The sequence below is a fragment of the Xyrauchen texanus genome, chromosome 27, assembly GCF_025860055.1.
Source record: "Xyrauchen texanus isolate HMW12.3.18 chromosome 27, RBS_HiC_50CHRs, whole genome shotgun sequence".
Lineage (NCBI taxonomy): Eukaryota > Metazoa > Chordata > Actinopteri > Cypriniformes > Catostomidae > Xyrauchen > Xyrauchen texanus.
In genome coordinates, this window is record NC_068302.1 from 12,401,006 (window position 1) to 12,422,178 (window position 21,173).

A 21,173-nucleotide genomic window follows, 5' to 3' on the forward strand; every position below is an offset into this window, starting at 1 on the left:
CAGGGGAATTGAAAATTATGTCATAGGATTTTATACAGGCATTTGGACTTTTTGTTTTTTAACATTCTTTGTGAAGACATATAACAGTCAAATTCAAAAGAAAACACCTTAATCATAGGCAATTAATTAATATATTCTAAGTCTTTGTTACTTTTGTTTTCATAAAACAAAATAACATCCTTTAATGTGAAATAGTAGTCAACATTCACTAACTTAAAGATAAATTCTGCCAGTTCAACCCAAAATCTGTTGACAACTTTACAATCAAAAAACAAATGATTCAACAACTCTTTCTCACTTTTGCAAAAGCAACCTAAATCATCAATATCAGCATATTTTGAGATTAAACATTTAACAGGATAGATGGTATGTAAAATTTTGAAGTGTACTTCTTTTACTTTATTATTAATACAATATTTAATGGGGATTAACCAAACATCCTTCCAGCTAATATCATCAATTATTGAACTCCACAAATATTTTCCTTTAGGATACATTTTATTTTGTTTTTGAAGAATGTTACAAATATGTGGGTTATTGCATTTTTTTCTCAGTTCAACACTGTCTAATATTAATTTTGGTTTTGTCACTGTTGGAAAGCTTTAGCAAATAAGACTTTTAACAAGCTGAATAAGGGTTAAATGAATAGCTTTAACGACTAAATTAAACTCCTTAAAATGTACAGGCGAACTGTGATTAATCATGAATTGTTCATAAGTTAAAAGATTCCCATAATTGTCAAACATTTATATAATATCATTAATGTCTCTGTTAAACCAATTTCTTAAAAATAAATATGTATTTGCAATAGTTAGATAATATTAGATAATAGAATTGATCCAAAAGAAGGAGGTTTGAGGAGAGAAATTGTGAGAGTAGCAAATTTTCCAAGCGAGAAGTACTTGCTGGTTAAATTTTTATAATTTGAGAGGGATTTTTGAAATATTATAGGCATAATTTAACAGAAATGTTAAGCCACCTAATTGATTAGGAATAGACAATAAAAATGCCGCGCGAAATCAAGATGTGACGTCAGCTGCGGATGACGACCTTCATGAAGTAACTGGTGTAGTGCGCGCCACTGTCACTCTCTCGAGCAGCACAGGGTGTCAACGGAGCCGTGAAGAACTCCGGTACACGAACCGGCTGTCGACCCAAGTAAGTGTTCGTTTTTCTTGTTGTATGTGCACACTTCACTCCGCCCTGACGGGAAGATTTCACGCCATTCTTAGCAAATACAGAACGAAGAGTGTCTTTTCTCACTTGAGTTCTTGTAAATTAGCATGATGGCAGCTTGCTCGTGCTGGCTGTGACAGAAAGTGAACTGAATATATAATAAATACATAAAAGTCGATATTTCTCTGTCAGCTGAACTGTGGGATGCTAACCAGCTTCGCAACAAAACTACGTTCCTGAACTGACCTTAAATAGGCTCATTACTGTGGCTAGCTTAGTGTGTCATGGTTCACAACAGAAATAAAAGGGGTTTAAATGTTGCCAGATAAAATATATATTTTACAAATGCCGCTACTAAGTGAGAAAAGTTTGAATTGAATGAGAGAAATCAGTGTTAACTCCATTATCGGCCTTTGGTTTGACGTTAGCACGGGCTGCTAATATTTTCACAAGACCCATGTTTAGTGAAAGGACATAATGATTGACACTCTGAATCTCCATTGACATTACACCAGGCGTGTCATGTAGGCGTAGTCAATGATTGTCAACCAATGAGCGCTCAGAAGCGTAGTGGGGGAAAAACCGGCGCTGAAGTGAAGGGGAGTGTGGACACAAGGTCAAAACATAGGCGTGTGTTGGATGGTGTCCATGATCATTTCAACCACATGGCCATACTAGTTTCAAAGACATCTCTCGTTTATTTCGTTTAATTGAGGGGAACATCAAGCATTATTTCGTTTTCTGTTGAATAGGACATAGTTTAGTTGCTATTAAAAGCTCCAGAAGTGAGGCATTTATAAGTACTCCTTCCGTACAGTAAGAAGGAAAGCCAATGCTGTGTCTTACTATGAGGAAAAAGTCCTGGCCAAGTCATGGAATAAAATATGAATTATAAATTATAAATACTTGTTGACTTATGGAATAATTAACTTAAGTGTCAAGTGAGGCAATCTGTTGTGTAACACACTTTAAATGATAAGTGGTTTGTTCACCTGTGATCACATATTTTTCAAACTATACAGTCAGCATTTAATATCTCAGAACAAAACCATGATCTTTGCTTATCAGTTCGCCATGTGATAATAGATGTCTTTTACTTTTTCTCTTTCTAGTGGGAGTGGTAGTGGCGTAGTGGCTAAAGCACAGGGCTGTTAATCAGAAGGTCACAGGTTCTAACCCCACAGTCATTGTGTCCTTGAGCAAGACACTTAACTCCAGGTTGCTCCAGGGGGATTGTCCCTGTAATAAGTGCACTGTAAGTCGCTTTGGATAAAAGCGTCTGCCAAATGCATAAATGTAAATGTAAATGTCTAGTGTGTCACTGAATTAGCATGTAGTAGAAACTGAATTAGTATGTTAGCTTGTAAGTGATTAAAAACAGACAGCTTTGGGGATACAATGTCTTTATAGTTCTCTTTGCTTACAAGCGAAAATGTCCATCTGAGTCTCGCGTACAAATACAAATGTACATACACAAAAAAAATTCTCATTATCCAGTGTTATCAGTTATAATCATAGCAAGTAAAAACATGGCAAGTCTTGGATTGCAGCTCATATTTAGTGAACAAAAATGGAAATTCAAAAGTCATAGTTTGACTTTCATCATTCGACATTCGTTTTGAATAGTTCAGCTTCTGTGTGTGACTTCCTCTGAAACAATTAATTTCACTAGGACCAGTACATATTTTATTCAACACATTTCCAGTGTTATTGTAGACACCAAGTCTTTCACTGTTTAAAAGGTGTCTTGTCCTTGTAAATACAGATGAAATTCTGTCTCATTTTGAACTCTTGGTCTTTATCAGAAATGTGTGTAGCTCTTTGACCTTTGTCTGTATTCTGGAGGAAGCCATTGTGCCACATAAAACCACCTTAGTTAAAGCACCATGACAGCGCTAAACCACATTTGCTGTACAACATCATATGAAATCAAGAATTAAAATCATGCTGAGATGTATATAGACCTTTTGTCTATTAACCCTTTAAGATCGGATGGGCCCACGAGAAAATAACATAATTGTCAAAATATTAATAGCTACAGTCATGACCAACATAAAATGGGTATTGTTTGAAAGCTTAGAAGCTGTACTTTACAATGCATGTAGGCATTATGACCAAAATAATGAAATTTGTAGATGAATTAGATGTGTTCCGTTCTGATAATTTATTAATGATTTTGCTCTGTACATACAGTTGAAGTCAGAAGTTTGCATACACTTAGGTTGAAGTCACTAAACCAACTCCACAGATTTCATATTAGCAAACTATAGTTTTGGCAAGTTGTTTAGGACATCTACTTTGTGCATGACACAAGTAGTGTTGTCATGGTACCAACATTTCAGTAGTCGCTACCGATACCAGTGAAATTTCACGGTACTCGATACCATTTTCGGTACCAAAGAAAAACACAAAAACAGGTTACTGATTTTTACAACATGTTAACAAAACATTAGCAGCAGAACTAAGAACAAAAATATGCCATTGAGCAACACTTTAATTTAAATAAATTAAAAGTTACAAATCTCATATAAGTGTTCAAAAATACTTAAGCATACATTGTTCAGTTTTGTTATAATAAAAAAAAAATTATATAAGTTTTTACCAAGTACTAAAAAACAAAACATAAATAAACAAGCATACAATAAAATGAATAAAAAACTATTTCCAAACTAATGTGCAATGTGCTCTCTTATTAATAAAGGTGCATTTTGCCATTTTTCTTCATGATAAGAAATGCATATGGACATATATATAGATTTTAAGTTCTAATCTAGCTGCATTAAGCATGTGCGCTCGAGGGAGGAGCGACCCCGAGGCAGAGTCTCTCTCAGCCGGGTGCAGTTTGAATCTCTCCCCCTTAGATCGGGACATTCGTGCAACTTATAGGAGACGCACCGACCATACAGACAAATGCCAGTTTCTGAGTTTATAGTTATTAACATGATCTGCTTCTGTATTATTTGAACTTTAATAAAGCTATAACGCATTAAATATAACTGCATTTAAGATGTAACGCCAGGATGTTTCCTTTAAAGAGATCGGCCTCCGCTTATTCCACAACGGTACATGCTTCTGAATGTACTTTTTTTTTTTTTTTTTTTTTTAATCATTCCCTAATACTTTGGGATCAAAGTATTAAAATAAACGGTGAAAGTTTAGAGTGCATCTGGACTGATCTGTGTAATTCTTCCTCTGTCAGGTGCGAGCTGCAGTGCTGCTCTCACGCTTCATCGTTACAGTTTAATGTGATTTCCTGTTACGTTAAATGAGATCACAATTTTTCTCGTCAATTTTGTATTTTCGATAATGTCAACTAAACATTTCAGACCTAATGGAAATGATAATATGCTTTTAAACTCACCTGCTTTAGTTGCTTAAATCAATCCGGGTGTCTGTCTTTCATGTGTTTTATTACGTTTGATGTGTTTCCTCCTTTAGTCAGAAAATTGCGAAAGCACCGTTTACAAATAGGTTTTTGCTGATTTATGATGTTTCCCTAACCTATGAATTTCCAAACCTGTCTTTTTCCACTTTTCATTTCGACATGATTCAGTTGAGGCTCCGCAGCAGCTTTGCTTGCTGCAATCTTTTGCTTGTTGTGAGGGTTCGAAAGTTCCCGACTCTGCACTCGGTACCCCATTAACCTTCAGAATTACTGGTATCGCAAATAATTTTTTGTTTGAGTACCGACTTGGTACCGGAGTATCGGTATTTTTGACAACACTAGACACAAGTAATTTTTCCAACAATTGTGTACAGGCAGATTGTTTCACTTTTAATTGACTATATCACAATTCCAGTGGGGTCAGAAGTTTACATACACTAAGTTAACTGTGCCTTTAAACAGCTTTGAAAAATCCAAAAAATTATGTCAAGCCTTTAGACAATTAGCCAGTTGCCTTCTGATGTAGGTGTACCAGTGGATGTATTTTAAGGCCTACCTTCAAACTCTTTGCCTCTTTGCTTGAAATCATGGGGAAAATAAAAGGAAATCAACCAAGACCTCGGAAAAAAAAAATTGTGGAAGTCTAGTTCATCCTTGGGCACAATTTCCAAATGCCTGAAGGTTCCACGTTCATCTGTACAAACAACAGTACGCAAGTATAAACACCATGGGAGCACACAGCTATCATACCGCTCCGAAAGGAGACGCATTCTGTCTCCTAGAGATGAAAGTAGTTTGATGCAAAAAGTGCAAATCAATCGCAGAACAACAAAGGACCTTGTGAAGATGCTGGAAACAGATAGAAAAGTATCTACACTGGCAGCCAAAAGTTTGGAATAATGTACAGATTTTGCTCTTATGGTAAGAAATTTGTACTTTTTTCACCAAAGTGGCATTCAACTGATCACAATGTATATATAGTCAGTCAGGACATTAATAATGTAAAAAATGACTACAATTACAATTGTAAAAAACTACTTCAAAGAATTCTCATCAAAACCTCCTCCACATGCAGCAATGAAAGCTTTGCAGATCCTTGTCATTCTAGCTGTCAGTTTGTCCAAATACTCCAGTGACATTTCATCCCACACTTCCTGTAGCACTTGCCGTAGATGTGGCTGTCTTGTTGGACACTTCTCACGCACCTTACAGTCTAACTGATCCCACAAAAGCTCAATGGGGTTAAGATCTGAGGACCTGAGGACATGTGAGGCGTCTATTTCTCAAACTAGAGACTCTGATGTACTTACCCTCTTGTTAAGTTGTACATCTTGTACGTCCCTTAAACAGTGGGAGGCACGTATACAAACTGTTGTAATTCCTACACTGTTCACCTGATTTGGATGTAAATACCCTGAAATTAAAGCTGAAAGTCTGCAGTTAAAGCACATCTTGTTAATTTCATTTAAAATCCATTGTGGTGGTTTATAGAGCCAAAAATATTAGAATTGTGTCGATGTCCCAATATTTATGGACCTGACTGTACGCTCAAAGGCGCTCACAGCGCTAGGAGAGCGCTTGCTCCACATCGCTGCCAATCCTACGGTCACTAGCGCATTGTGAGTGAAGCTGAGAGCGTTTTCAGGTGTCAGACTGGATGAACTTGCTAATGCTAGCTGCCTTGCTAACAATTAGGTTATGTCGGACACTGGATTGATTCCATCCGCACCGCAAGACTTCGTGACAACGGCTGCGCCCTCTCATCGTCTCTAGTGAAGAGCGCGGCAGCACAACAGTGATGTGGACAACAGCTCTGATCTTTCTGCGCTGTAATCTTGAATAGTGTTCTCTAGCAACAAACATGCATCATTTCTACCCTGTCCCGCTCTGCACACGTTGCCTTTGCCTTTTTTCAAGCATGTGTGTAGATATGAAGCGCTGCATGAGTTAACGTGGTTTCAAAGCACCTTTTAGACCATAACGTTTTTCCCCTCCTAAATTTATCTTTATTAATCAGCATGTTACGTGCCTTTTAATAATAAACAAATCGATTTCTGTTCTAATTTTGTGAAAATTAATTACATGTATGGAATGGATAAGGAAAGACTAAAATTACTAGTCGGTAGACTAGTCTCTCACTTTAATGAAAATATACAAATGTTTTTTTTAATAATAAAAAAAACGTTTTCTAAATTTTCTCTCAGGACACCCCTGAACCCACATTCAACATCATTCCACAGTCACAAGGGCTTCTATGCCCCATACTTGGGTATCTGAATCTTAAGAAATATTAAAAAAAATATTTCATTTTAATGTAAAAATATTCCAACAAATACTGGACTGCTGTCACTGTTTCAGAACAAACAGATGATCTTTTAAGATTCATTTTCAATTGATAAACGGTAAAAGACGGTCAAATTGGTCAAAGATCCTGCAGAGTCCACTGCTTTGGCTGTCTCTGAACCCCCTGTGCAGTTTTGTAGAGACTATTTTGACGGTTTCTAATTTTTTTTGTCAACTTAAAAAAAAGAAAGTGCAATGTGTAAATGTATATCGTGATAAATATCGATATCGAACAATATGAAAAAGATTATCTTGATAACAATTTTGGCCATATCGCCCAGCCTTACATTGAAGCAACATCTCAAGACATCAGCCATGAAGTTAAAGCTTGGCCGCAAGTGGGTCTTCCAAATAAATAATGACCCCAAGCATACCTCCAAAGTTGTGGCAAAATGGCTTAAGGACAACAAAGTCAAGGTATTGGTGTGGCCATCGCAAAGCCTTGACCTCAATCTGGGAAGAACTGAAATAGCATGTGGGAGCAAGGAGGCTTACAAGCCTGACTCAATTACACCAGTTCTGTCTGGAGGAATGGGCCAAAATTCCAGCAACTTATTTGTAAACTTCTGATCCACTAGGAATGTGATGAAAGAAATAAAATCTGAAAGAAATCATTCTTTCTACTATTATTCTGATATTTCACATTCTTAAAATAAAGTAGTGATCCTAACTGACCTAAGACAGGGAATGTTTTCTATGATTAAGTGTCAGGAATTGTGAAAAACGGAGTTTAAATGTATTTGGCTAATGTGTATTTAAAGTTCTGACTTCAACTGTATTATTGTAATCATTAAAAACATCAAACTGATCAAATAGCCATGTGTAGATGGAAAGCTCTCAATGTGTAGAATACATCCAGCCTATTTGTTTTAAAAATTTCGTGAGTAATAGCTAAGTATATGTCTTTGACATACATGTTGCACGTAAATAGGTGTTGCTTATAAGCTGCATTTTCACTTATATCTTCATGAAAAATAAACCAAACATAAAATGTCACATACCTTAGAGGAGGCGATTATCTACACACAAGGTAATCCGATGTATTGATCATTAGCAATCTGGCTGAAACCGCATAGCTTCTCTGGATTAGATGACGTCATCGGAAATGATGTAGCATCATGGAACGCTAAACCAATTGGATTGGGTTCAGATCGGTGCAAAAATCATCCATATTTGGGCAGAGACATGCAATTGGTGACTTGCATATGGCCACCAAGGGCATGACACAAACTAAATAATGACTATACGTGTATTTTTTTCAGTTAGTTATACTTTTGCGAGTGCAGTAAAGACAAAATATACTTATATTCAAGATCTATTCTCTAAAAGCAAGTATAAATATGTTATATGCTACTACTCAGGTGAATGCATCTTTTTTTTTTTTAAAGGGTTTTTAGATATTTTAAAATATGTGCATTTTTAATATTATATTCAACATTCTCAGATAACAATTTTTTCTTCTGCAGTATAGCTGCTAAAGAAAATGTACATTGTTTTAAATTAGTTTTAGATGTTTTTATTGGAAAACAAGCCAAAAAACAAATAAAAAAAACTTATTTTGTTACAGTATATAATGGGGCGAAGACTACCCTCTCTCACCTTTCTGTTCTTCAATCAGAGTTATTCCTTAACTCACTAAAAAACAAACTCACTCTCGTTTTAATAAAGCTGTGTATTGCCAATTTTCTTCAAAATAAGAAATGCACAGTGACTTATATTATGATTTAATAAGTCTCGAGCCATCGCATTATAATCTAGCTACAATAAATATGCGGGCTCGAAGGACGAGACGGAGTGTGCATCAGTCGGGTGCAGTTTCAATCTCTCCCCCTTAGATGGGGACATTTGCGCAACTCATAAAAGAGTTGCTGACCGCACAGAAAAATGCCAGTTTTGGAGTTTGTAGTTAATTACATGATCTTCTTCCTTATTATTTGAACTATAATAAAGTTATAACAGCATTTAAGATGTAACACTGGGGTGTTTCCTTTAAAGAGCTCCTACTCCGCTTATTCCACAATGAGAGTGCTTCTGTATTTACTTATTTGGTATTTTTGTATAATTCTCTCATACTTTGCGATCTACATCACCTGAAGCAGTTTGGAAAGGTTAGAGTGCATCTGGACTGTGATCTGTGTAATTCTTCCTCTCCTTATTCAGGCTCCTCGTTATTGTCACTAATCGTTTCAGCCCTAGTCATTGATGTTTTTGCATGTGTAATTAGTTCTTATGTACAATTATTTTGTTATATAGAGGCTTTTGGACACTTGGAGACATTTTTGTACACATGGATAAATTGTTTTTGTAATGCTATAACATTTGACTGCTTAGTTGTATGTACGAAAAACATTTTCACAATTAGAAAAAAAAAAAGCATTTGATTCAAATATTTTATGATTTTTCTTATGCTGAGAGTCTCAGAATTTATCCCAATCGATAGCATCATTTTTATTTTAAAGTTTTCTTTACAATGATACAAAACACTTATATTTATTCATTGAGTTATAAGCTTTTAAATTTGGATATCCCACTGATACAGGAAATCTTGAAAAACACCCTTCGAGCTTTAAGGGTTTAACTTTAAATTATTGTAGTATTACTTGCTAAAAATCAGAGACAATAGTGAAGATAGCAGCCAAATGTTTTAACTTATTGTAACTGTTTATTTTACCACTTGATTCCCAGGGCAGCCTTTTATGAAATTACACCTTTACTAAATGAATCAGTAAATTTTCTCCCTACTTGTGTACTTTGTTTGTCCATCTATCCATTAATTCCTCTCTGATTTACTTTTCAATTTTTTTTCCACAGTCCAAAACACAGACAGGTCTTCTGGAACGTGTCCATTTTTCCCAGGAAATCCAAAAGCCTTTTTCATCTGGGCAGGAGGTGACTCTTTTCTGTGGAGGCATTGGGGACAAACAGGATCTTGCACTGTTGTGATCGTGAATGCGGGTGGGGCTCATTTAATAGACTGCGATGCACCGCTTAAGGACTTGTGCAGCACGGCTTCGGCCAATCACGGCCTCACAGACTGCTAAAAACCTATCACAGCAGAGGCCAGCAGCCACACCAAGGACGTTTCAGCCACTCAGGTGTTACACAGCACCGGTGGCCGCAGAGCCATTTCTTAATGGAACAAGCTCTAACTATGTGGAGGAGATGTACTATGCATGGTTGGAGAATCCCAAGAGTGTGCACAAGGTAAGAGCCAAAGGACATGCAGGTGGATTATGAGCAGAAATGAGAAGAAATGCACATGATGCTTGTCAACACATGGATGTTTATGGATATTCAAAACAGTTCCAGAAAATATCCCAACCCAAGTCTGCAGTGAAATTCACTCTGACCAGGCTGCACAATAAATTGAATAAAAAGATTACAGTTAGTGTTGACCAATATATTCTTACCAACTTATCCAACGTGTGTAAGATTTGTGCGCATTACTTTTTATGTTTTGACATCAAAAGTAAAGAGTAATCAGATGAATTTAAATCTCACGTAAATGGGGTTTTCTTGCATTGTCCGCATTTAGAAATAATATGATTTTTAGTAGTTATTAGTGAATTGCTGTGCATGTAAACACACTAATGCATATGACAGCTATTTAATTATTTCAGCAACAGTTCTAATATACGCAGTTACCCTACACAAAATAACTGTTCTAATATAAATTCCATTAATCACAATTACAATATCAAGGGAAATAATCTACAATTAAAATATATGACATAATTGTGCACCCCTACTGTCTTTAGATGCTGGCCACCTGTGTGTGTATAAGGTCACATTACTGAAATCCTGTGGTATTTTTAGAGCAGTCATCAGAGCGCGCCTGCCCCAGAACACATTGATGAAAGGTTGCTCCATTATGTGTATTTAGTTTGTGTTTTCACTCATTTCAATCTTAATAAACTTTTATATAATAACTTCTCAGTTATAATAACCCCTTTACTGTTAAAAATTGAGTACTAGGTCCAGAGTATCTTGGGTTAATTTTGCTTGCTAATGGAATTAGGGATGCATAGATCCCTATTCGGTTCCGATACTGAAGCTTTTAGATGGATCGGGTATTGGTCTGACGAGCCCTATCCAAATCCGATACTGTGTGTTAGTCATGTTTGTTACTGTCAAGCTCCAAAAATGATATAAACGAACCATAAAACACCATTAAAGCAGTACATATGACTTGTGCATTTTATTCAAAGCCACATGAAGACGTGCGATAGTTCTGTGAATCTCAAAAGGCTGTGTTTAATAAGTTAATATATAAAATTCATGTGCAGCTTCAGTGAATGGGGCTGCTCTGTTTACACACACACTCCTGGCTATTTTTAGCCTTCACGTGGTGGGCAGTATTTGACCGCTTCTCACGAATAACATCTCAGATGTAGATGCTCAATAGTTCGGTTCACTTATGCATTTAGAACGGCACTGGAGGTGCTTTTTACTAGAATTTGAATAAGAAGTGAATTAAACTACTGTAAACTGGACTACAAACAGACACGGGACTTCCTGGAGCGTTCAGAATGTCAGAATAAAAGCTTGAGGATTTAAAAGTTAAAGGTGCATGATTGAGATATATTACTATTATAATATATTATTATTTGTTTACAAATGATGATAATAATATTTAAGTTGAATGGGTTCCAAAAAAATAAATGTGTGAAATGAAAAGTGAGCTGATATCTTACAAATAAATTAAACAAAAATCCATCCTGGATCTGAGACATTTTAATAAAGAAAATTATCTTATCGCATGTACGACCACGTGATTGGTTTGCGTTGAAAGATCTGAAGGATACGTACTTTCATATTCAAATTGTACGACATCACAGGATGTTTTTGAGATTTGCGTTCGAGGGAACAGCGTATCAATTCAAAGTCCTGCCCTTCGGACTGGCTTTGGCTCCTCGTACATTCACAAAGTGCAATGATGTGGTTCTCTCTGAGACAGAGCGGCATGCGCATCTTGAACTACCTTGACAATTGGCTGCTGTAATGCAGACTTACTATGCCAGCACAGACTTACTGCTTCAGCCATTTTACAGTGTCCATCTCAGTTCAAACTGGGGAGAACATTTCCACTGAAACTTGTTTCAGAAAGCATTGGTATTTGTGGCGGCGCTGGGGCAAGTGTCACGCAGGGTTTAAAGCCATCGGCTGTATTTCTAGCCTTAAAGGTTTTCAGTCAGAAAAAGTGAGCTGTCATGTCCTGGTTTGCTCAGTCAACATGACAATTGTGGCATATATAAACAGCCAAGGTGGAATTCATTCACTGCCACTATCGAGAATGATGCGTCACCTCCTCCTATGGAGCAAGCATCCTCTCTACCTGAGAGTGACATATGTCCCAGGCTGCCTGAATTACGGTGCGGGCCTACTGTCATGCTAAGGGGTGATACCGGGCAAATGGAGACTTCATCTTCAAACTATACTGAGGATTTGGGAAATATTCGGCAAAGCAGAGATCAATCTATTTGCCTCAGTGGAGAATGCCCACTGTCCCCTCTGTTATTCGAAGTATATCAACACGCATGTTGAGTGCACCTGCCAGTTCGGACTGTCTGATCAGCTCTTTATATACTATGGAGGATGCACAAAAGTAATGTATGTCTCCAAGCAAAGACTTGTTGATGCAATTACCCTGGCTTATGAGTCGCAGGGTCAGACTTGCCCAATTGGTGTTATAGCACACTTAACTAGAGGCATGGCCTCCTCATGGGCATGGACAATGGGCATCAGTTTGTGTGTCCTTACATGACATATGTTTTGCAGCAGAATGGTCCTCTAAAAACACATTCACAAGCTTTTACATACTAGAGGTAACATCTCATTCTTCACAAGTCCTCTCTGTTTAGAGAACTTGCTATTCATTGGCCATATAACTATATACTTGTGCCCTTCCCTTTAAGTACGGACTCCCCATCATTACACAACCGCCTGCATTCAGGCCGTTATAATTACCATAAAGTCACAAGCACTTTCATTATAAATAAACTCCCTTCTTGACTGAGTACATAAGGAGTTAATTATACTATATTACTATAGTTCATAAATTTGTTATGAGCGCTCTCCTAGTGGCCATCATGAGGCTCACTCACTGCAGCATGCTCATGTCGGTCGTCGTCCCATAAAACAACGCCGCCATGTTTGTTCTCGGGGAAGTTATGTTGTGTAGTGCGCCGTGATGGGATTCTGTTCCCCATATGCATTACTACACAATATCAAGTGGACTGAGACTTAAGGGAACATCTCGGTTATGTAACCTCGGTTCCCTGAGACTAAGGGAACGAGACAAAACGAACACTAGCCGCACTACAAGACTCCGAGTTCCTGAGGTTAGAGAGGTTTCAAATAGGTTGCGTATGAAGGCACTCCCCATATGCGTTACTACGCATTGTCTCGTTCCCGTCGTCTCACGTAACTGAGATGTTCATGCGCAACCCTCATTATTTCATTGAATATCTTCAACTCGGAGTTGACAAGAAGCTCACTCTAAGTGTCATTAAGCTAGATCCTCCCCTTTGCGATGATATATAATATTTTATTATCAATAGTTGAAAAGTTTATACTGATGATTTGTTGAGCATGTTTTTCCTGCTGGACATCTAAAATATAACATTTGGAAGCTCACAGACAAATAAAATGTAAAATATTTTTTTTGAAGACTGCCTATAGTAAAAGCAGATATAAAATTTTAAGCTATTTAAATTGGGTAGCAATTGTCGGCGCATCAAAAGAGACATTTATATTTGATCTTATATCACTTTGTGATTCTTTTGAAAATCTTTGGAACTGTAGCATTAGTGCAATAAACAGCCTGTACAGTCACATTCCTGAGAATCTTAGCTTTCATTTGATATATGACTTGTTCATTTAGGTGCTAGGTGAAACATTTATTTTCATATAAATATTTCAACCCCCTTACCTCCTAGGGGGATTGAATTATTTGCTAACATTTTTGATGCAATTGTTTTCGGTCTTATTTTGTTATTTTATGCAACATAAATGCTGAAGTGATTATCTCTGTAAAGTTTAGATTCTAAGCTTTCAAATGATACCTCATATGCTTGACTTATGTATTCTGAGACTTTAATGTTTTAAGCATTATCCTTTTTCGCGATAACTGTAGCGCTGGTTTAATTACAGTAATTGTTTTGCCAATCTGGGCCCACATTCACAAAAAAATCATACAACTAAAAGTAGCCCCTAACATGGAATTTTAGGAGCAACACAAAATATTAGGGACGTGTCAGTCCTAATTTTAGGACTCGTAAAATGTTAGTCTAAGAGTAATTCATGAAGCGTTTTAAAAATAAAAGTAGCTCCTAAACCCACAACAGCTTATAAGTCCTCCTGAGGACTTGTAAATCCCTAAGAGTGACATATAAACAATCGGAAGCATGCTGCTGTCAATCCACAGTCAAAGTGATGTATTAGAATTTAAGGACTTTGACATAAAATGCCATAAAAAGGCATCGACTGAATCGCAATTGAGTAGAGCTGTCTGAATTAAGTTCTCTTAATCGCGTTTAATGCATTTACCGTTAATACTGCATAAACACTGGTGTGAAGGGCAGAGGCTTTGTAATGTGTCCATCTGGAGTCATTGATATCCTCTATCCTATGATCGAGCCACAGAGGCTGTTATATCAGTAAATAAATCAGTAAATATATCTCTGGTAGTGCATCCCTGTCAGTGATAAAATGGAGAAAGGACCCCTTAACACTATTTAATGTACAAAACAAGCACATATGGGACTTGCGATAGAAATCAAGTATTTTGCAACCTTTGTAAGGCACGTTTTAATGACCACAGAAGCACACCAAATCTTAACTATCACCAAAACGCAGAATAAAATGTTTTTATTTGTAAGCGCTTTTCATGTGGAGTTAAAAGCAACGATTGACACTGGCATTGATGCTTTCACACAAATCATGAACACAGCGGATAGCCATAGTGTACCAGCAAATTAATATTGTGGAGGATGACAGTTTAAGCAATTTAATGCCCATGGCAATAATTATGCAACCTATCTGGGGACTAGTTCTTTCAATTAATAAGTGCATTTCAGTTTTTATACTATGGAAAGCTTTGTTTGGAAAATGTTAATAATATTATTGCTACATATTGTTTTTTGCTAAGATGCAAATCAATGCATTTTGACAAGAAAAGAAGTGTCTGTGTATATAGTGTCAAATTTCAGCACTTTCGAAATCTGCGATTTTAATCACTATTAAAAGTTTTCGACTGACAGCGCTACAGATTCAGTGTATTTTAACAATGTAATATAATTTTATAAATATGATAATGGTGACCCTGACCATTCAAAAAGTATCTCTTGAATCATGAGGGTGTTTTTATTGGGAACTTGTATGCAGTTACCTCTCCTACAAACCAATTACACCAGAGAAAAAGATTCTGTTTCATTTCTCCTGACCGCCAGAGGCAGTGCTTGAGCACTAGTGGATTTTCAAAACACCAGCTAGATATTCTCTCGAACTATACCAACAAAGTCATGTAGTGATGTAGGCTGAGCCTCGAGGATAATAGCCACATTAGCTCAGCATTCAGCCTCTTTTGCTTTCTCACCTGATAGAGAGAGGTCATTAGTCAACTGCAGCTTACTAGAGCAGTGAAGTATCATCATCACAAGCTGAGACAGCATGCTCTTAAATCTTTTGGATCTGGATTGGATTATTTTGTTGGCATTTGGTGAGTTTTGTATTTTATTCGATATATTTTCATGATCTGTCTGTAACTTTTCGTGCTTACCGGTGGCTAGTGTTTACCATACTGAAAAGTTAGCGGTCCCCTGTAGTGTTTATCATGCTGAAAAGTTAGCAGTCCCCCATAGTGATGCGCTATGAATCCGGTGGCCAGTTATCAGTGTGTAGATCTATTCTCTTATGTTGTTCCAGGAGTGTTCCTCGCTGAACTGCCTTTCGGTTCTATCTGGAGGAATTGTTTAACTTTTTTGTTAATCATTGCGGTATCTCCCCGGGCTATATACCGCTCTGCTCAACTTAGCCTTTTGGGTCTACCCGGGGGTGTTTTTCTTTTTTTAAAGTGATCATGGCTCACATTTATATTTTCACTGGCCTCCAACTGATGTCTCACTACTCTTCTCCCTGACGACGACTTTCTAAGACAGTTGCTGTCCTTCTGTGATGTCAGAGCTAACATGTCTCCTTCAATCGCTTAAGCCTGGGGTGCCTGCCACTACTGTAACTATAACACTGGAGGATGAGGATAGTTCAAGTAAAATAATAGGGGAAGAGCCTCTTGACTCTGGAACCGACATTCTTCTGAAGGGATATTCTGCATCTGTAAGAATGGCTTCACCCAGATTTGGTGCAGAGCATATGGCATCAGTTTGGCATAGCAGAAGTGCTTGTGGTTTGCGAAGACTGAGACATCAACATGTTAGGGCAGGATGCACTGTCTCACCACTGGCCGAACTGCCTACTTTATGCATTTCCTTCTATTCCACAGGATCTCCATGTGCAACCACATTGTGCTTCTTATAGCACCCTTTTGGCCAGCCAGGCCTTGGTTTCCCATACTTCTGAGACCATTGTTGGACAGACCTTGGCAGCTTGCGCTCTGGATGGATCTGCTATCGCAGCCATCTTTTAACTGATTGTGAACCTGCTGTTGTTTATACTATTGTTTTGCTAGGGCTGCATCCACACATCATTTCTTTGCTGCATGTTGGAATTATTTTCTCTTCATGGTGCAGGGATCGTGGGTTTGATCCTACACTGTGAGGTTCCAAGAGTTGAGTTTTTTGCAACATCTCTTGGATGCAGGCAAGGCAGCTTCCACATTAAAAGTATATGGTGCAGACATTTCTGCATGTCATGTACCATGAGTCCCATAATCTTGTTTGTATTTTTTATTTTTTTTTTAAAGTGCGAGATATTTAAAGCCAGCCCGCAACCCCCATCGACTTTCTCTGTTTGCCACTGTTCGAAGATTTGCAGAGGGCTGACCTTAAGTGGGTATCTTTGAAAACTGCCTTTCTGTTAGCCATCTCTTCCACTAAGCGAGTCTGTTAGTGAGTTATGGATGTGTTGTTTGCCAGAAGATTCTGGTGTTTTTCGTAGGCCAAATCCATATTTTCTTCCTAAAGTTCTGTTTCCTCAGTTTGTAAATCAGTCCATTAATATGGCTGCATTTCAGTATTTGTCCCAATCAGATGAGACAAGGAATCACCTCTTTTGTCCTGTGCAAGCCTTGAGGTGTTACGTTGATGCTACCATTCGTCTTCGACAAACAGATCCGCTATTTGTTTGCTATGGTGGTGTCTGAAAGTGTGCCGCTGTATCTAAGCAGAGATTGCCACACTGGATTGTGAAGTTGATCACTCTGACACACAAGAAAGCCCTTGCCAAGAGGTATCTCTTGTCATTCAACTAGGGCTGTGTCTACATCTTGGGCTGCCTTTAGAGGAGTCTCTATGGCGGATATCTGTGCAGCTGCTACCTGGGCTTCTCCATGTACCTATGCTCGCTTCTACCAGGTCAATATTGCTACCCCTGATGCTGTGAGTTCAGGGACAGCCTTGACTCTTTATCAGGTGAATGGCATTCCTCAGGACTATGTTGGTTGTAGTCATCCACTAGTGCTTAAAAAGGACCTTTTATGCAAAATTAACTTTTACATGGTGTTTGTACATAAATTTGAGACGGTGGTGTGTGTACACAACCACCCTACAATGTTAAGTCCACCCACTCCTATTTCTTATATTTCTGTTAATCAAAAACAGCGTTTTTGTTTCTGATCTAAAGTAACGTCACATTAGAGCAGGCCTTGCCCACGACTGGTGACTGACTCCACCCTATATCATAGATCCCCTGAGTGATCTACACCCAGTCTGACATTTTTTCCACGCTCAAGCAGATACAGTGAGAAGAATGTCTCAGCTTCGTAAGCGTCATAAGTGTTGTGTTGTTTTTGGCTGTAAAAGTGAACATGAGAGTCTTCATGCACTCCCGGCATTAGAGCCACTGAAGACGCTGTGGACAAGTTTTGTTTTTGAAGGAAATGTGCCCCAAAACATAAAAAATGTGTGTATGCTTGTGCAAATAATTTTACACCAGACTGCTTTGTGAATGAGTGTCAATATAAAGCAGGATTTCAAAAAAATTTGATTCTCAAGCATGGATCAGTACCAACTTTTCATGTTCCAGCTTTATTCTTACATATATGGCTGAACACCGGTATTTACGCTATCAGTCATATTGGCTAATACGTTATAATCTAGCTGCAACAAGTGTGCTCGCTCGAGGGACAAGCGTCCCCGCGACAGAGGAATGCAGTTTCAGTCTCTCCCCCTCAGATCGGGACATTCGCGCAACTCCTAGAAGAGGCACTGATACCACAGAAAAATGCCAGTTTTGGAGTTTGTAGTTATTTACATGATCTGCTTCCTTATTATTTGAGCTTTAATAAAGCTATAATGCATTAAATATAACTGCATTTAAGATGTAACGTTGGGGTGTTTCCTTTAAAGATGCTTGACATGCAAGTGTTGCTTCAGCGGAGCGGCAGCTTCAGTGCCACATATTCCACAACGAGAGTGCTTCTGTATTTACTTTGTATTTTTGCATTATAATTCCCTCATATCACCACCTGACAGGACATTGATGATTATATTATCACTGATGTATATCCCTTTGTGTCAGTACTAGCTTATAAAGACAAAATATTTAGTTTAGTTTTGAAAACATAGCTTAACATTTTGTCTATAAAATTCTACATGCTTTAAAAGATTCTAGAGTTTGTTTGAATATAAAAAGAATTGTAAAACTCCAGCTCAGTTATGATTTGATAGGGCTACAGTGCCCCAACATCTTAACAAAGTTAACTGCAGATGTCTTGAACCAAATGTTTGTAAAAAATAAGTGTGTTGGCTCTGGCGCAAATCTCAGCAACAACAGATCTTGGTCAACCACATTTTGTGTCTCTGTTAGCTGTAGTAATTTAATTGGAAGATGTGTCTGGGATGTCAGCTGTGCTCATAATGATGGAAAGACTGTAGGTGAAACCAAGCAAAATTGTCTGGTCCTCCACACATTTCATTCCACTGGTGAAGCCTTTTTTTAAAAGCCCTCCTATTAAAAGGGGAGTGGGGGGAGATGTTTGGAAAAATAATTTGGTTGCTGTATTAATCCAGTCTTAGTCATAGTTTCTCTCATGTAATGTCCCACATGCACGTAAATCTTAATATTACTGTTGCGTTATTGAGTCATAAAGTTTCACAGGTCACATGACTGTCCAGGATGTGGATAAACTTCAGGGATCGTATTACATTTTCTGACATGTGGTGCGATTACTCACATTATAAGCGTGATCAGGCACAGTTTTTTATTTGTATTTTTTTATAGATGGTTCATATTCAATGGCAGATTAAAGTCCTATATTCCACACAGATAATTAAGTAGTTTAGCAGTATAGTTTTCCTCACTTGTCACTTACACTATTAAAACTCTGTGTAAAAGCAAGGATATTCTTTGTTTTTCCACGTACCATTCTGTCTTGTGCTAGGTCTAGCGCTCAGCATTTCAAAGTACAGGATACTCTTTTTGACCATGAGGCCAAACAAACAATTAAAAAATTCAGTTTCTCTTTTTCCAGTTATTAGAGAGTGATTGTAGCTAGTATAGATCTCATTGCCCATAGATATCAACTAAATCCAAACTTTCTTTTTGTTCTCTAGTCTTGGGACATTTTCTTCAGGAATGCTAATGCTGGTGCCCCCCCAGGTACAGCCTATCAGAGTCCTCCTCCGCTAGGAATTAATCTGGCTGGACTTGCACAGGCCCAGTCTTTGGTGGGGGCCCAGCCAAATGTGGAGAAGCTGGTGGAGGATCATCTGGCAGTCCAGTCCCTCATCAGGGCATATCAGGTACAAACATTCCACAAGCTAAAATTATCTTGGCATTTGTTATTTTATATAAAACATAGGTTTAAGATTAAAGTTTAGTCCTGGCTTAAATGAGTTTGCAGCTTGAACTTTTCACAAGGTAAGAGATCTGTGCATTTAGTGTTAAGTTTTTATATATATATATATATATATATATATATATATATATATATATATATATTAGTAAATTTAATTTTAAATGCAAAATACCAGCATTTGACAATATTTAAGGTTTATGGAGAACTCCCACTAAGCAGATCACATGTTTATGATACAAAATTGTGTAATACCAAATTGGGGTGGGTGATATGACCAAAATCTTATATCAAGTAATGAGTAATTGTATATCACAATAACGATATATATCACGATATAGTTAAAGTTTTCTAAAAAATAAAATCAATAAAAATTCAGTCAGTTAATTAAATACTTCATAAATGAAAACTACTTTTTTCTTTATTTGGAACTTGACAAACATAGTCAACCTTACCATAATACAAAATTTACCAATGAAAATAAACACTTCATTAGGCTCTTTATGAAGTTATCTCTATAGAGAATATATGAATATCTGAAGGCAAACATGGCCGTAATGTTTCCTAATTCAAACATAATTTTATAAAGGTGATGATGTGTAGTGTAAAAACAAAAACATGATTCATAATTGTTGGTGCATGACATGTTGTTTTAGCTGTTTTCCTCGTCCGTGATGGTTAGAATGTCAGGCTGTCTAGCCGTTTGAGATTTTTGACTTCCATAGTGCTTTAGGGTAAAAACCTTAGAATTCATATGGGTCATGTAAGTTTTGTGGTTTGTGCCATGATATCCAGGGAAACAGGATTGAGTAGTGTGAGTGATTCCGCTCTGTGCTCTCCTGTCTCTGGAGCACAAACGGGAAGCCAGCTGGACTCGTGCACAATTACATGCTCCAGAGATAGCACTTGCGACTGTAGTGTGAAATTAATTTGTATAACTATTTTTTTTATTTTTTTATTTATTCTTTATTCTCTGTGTTCATTTAGAGAATTTGTTGACAATGTATAAAAATAATGTCAAATATTCTTTGATAAAAATCTTTAAGAATGCAGCCTTCTGAGTACCTTTGCATAGTCATATCGGAGCAAAATATGTGAACAATCCACATAGAAAAGGTTTATTTTCATTATTGCTAAAAAATTTACTATATCGACCAACATATTGGTAATCCTCTAAAATTGTTATCGGTCTCAAAAATCCAATATCAGTCGGCTCTAATTTTAATTAACTGCGATAGATACGATAATCAAATATGTATAGCAGTTTTCACATTTCTACCAATTTATCGTGTCTAATGG

General features: G+C 37.3%; 1 protein-coding gene across 3 annotated transcripts in view; it reads left to right on the forward strand.

Annotated features, from left to right (window-relative positions):
- Positions 1-1,037: 1,037 nt before the first annotated feature.
- Positions 1,038-21,173, forward strand: part of LOC127620897 (2-oxoglutarate dehydrogenase complex component E1) — a 45,220-nt gene continuing 25,084 nt past the window's right edge. For all 3 annotated transcript variants that reach the window (XM_052094241.1, XM_052094239.1, XM_052094240.1), the window contains exons 1-3: positions 1,038-1,158; positions 9,716-10,108; positions 19,633-19,821. In XM_052094241.1, the coding sequence (XP_051950201.1) occupies positions 9,884-10,108; positions 19,633-19,821 (414 nt within the window). In that variant the 5' untranslated portion in view covers positions 1,038-1,158; positions 9,716-9,883. The remainder of the gene's footprint in view (positions 1,159-9,715; positions 10,109-19,632; positions 19,822-21,173) is intronic.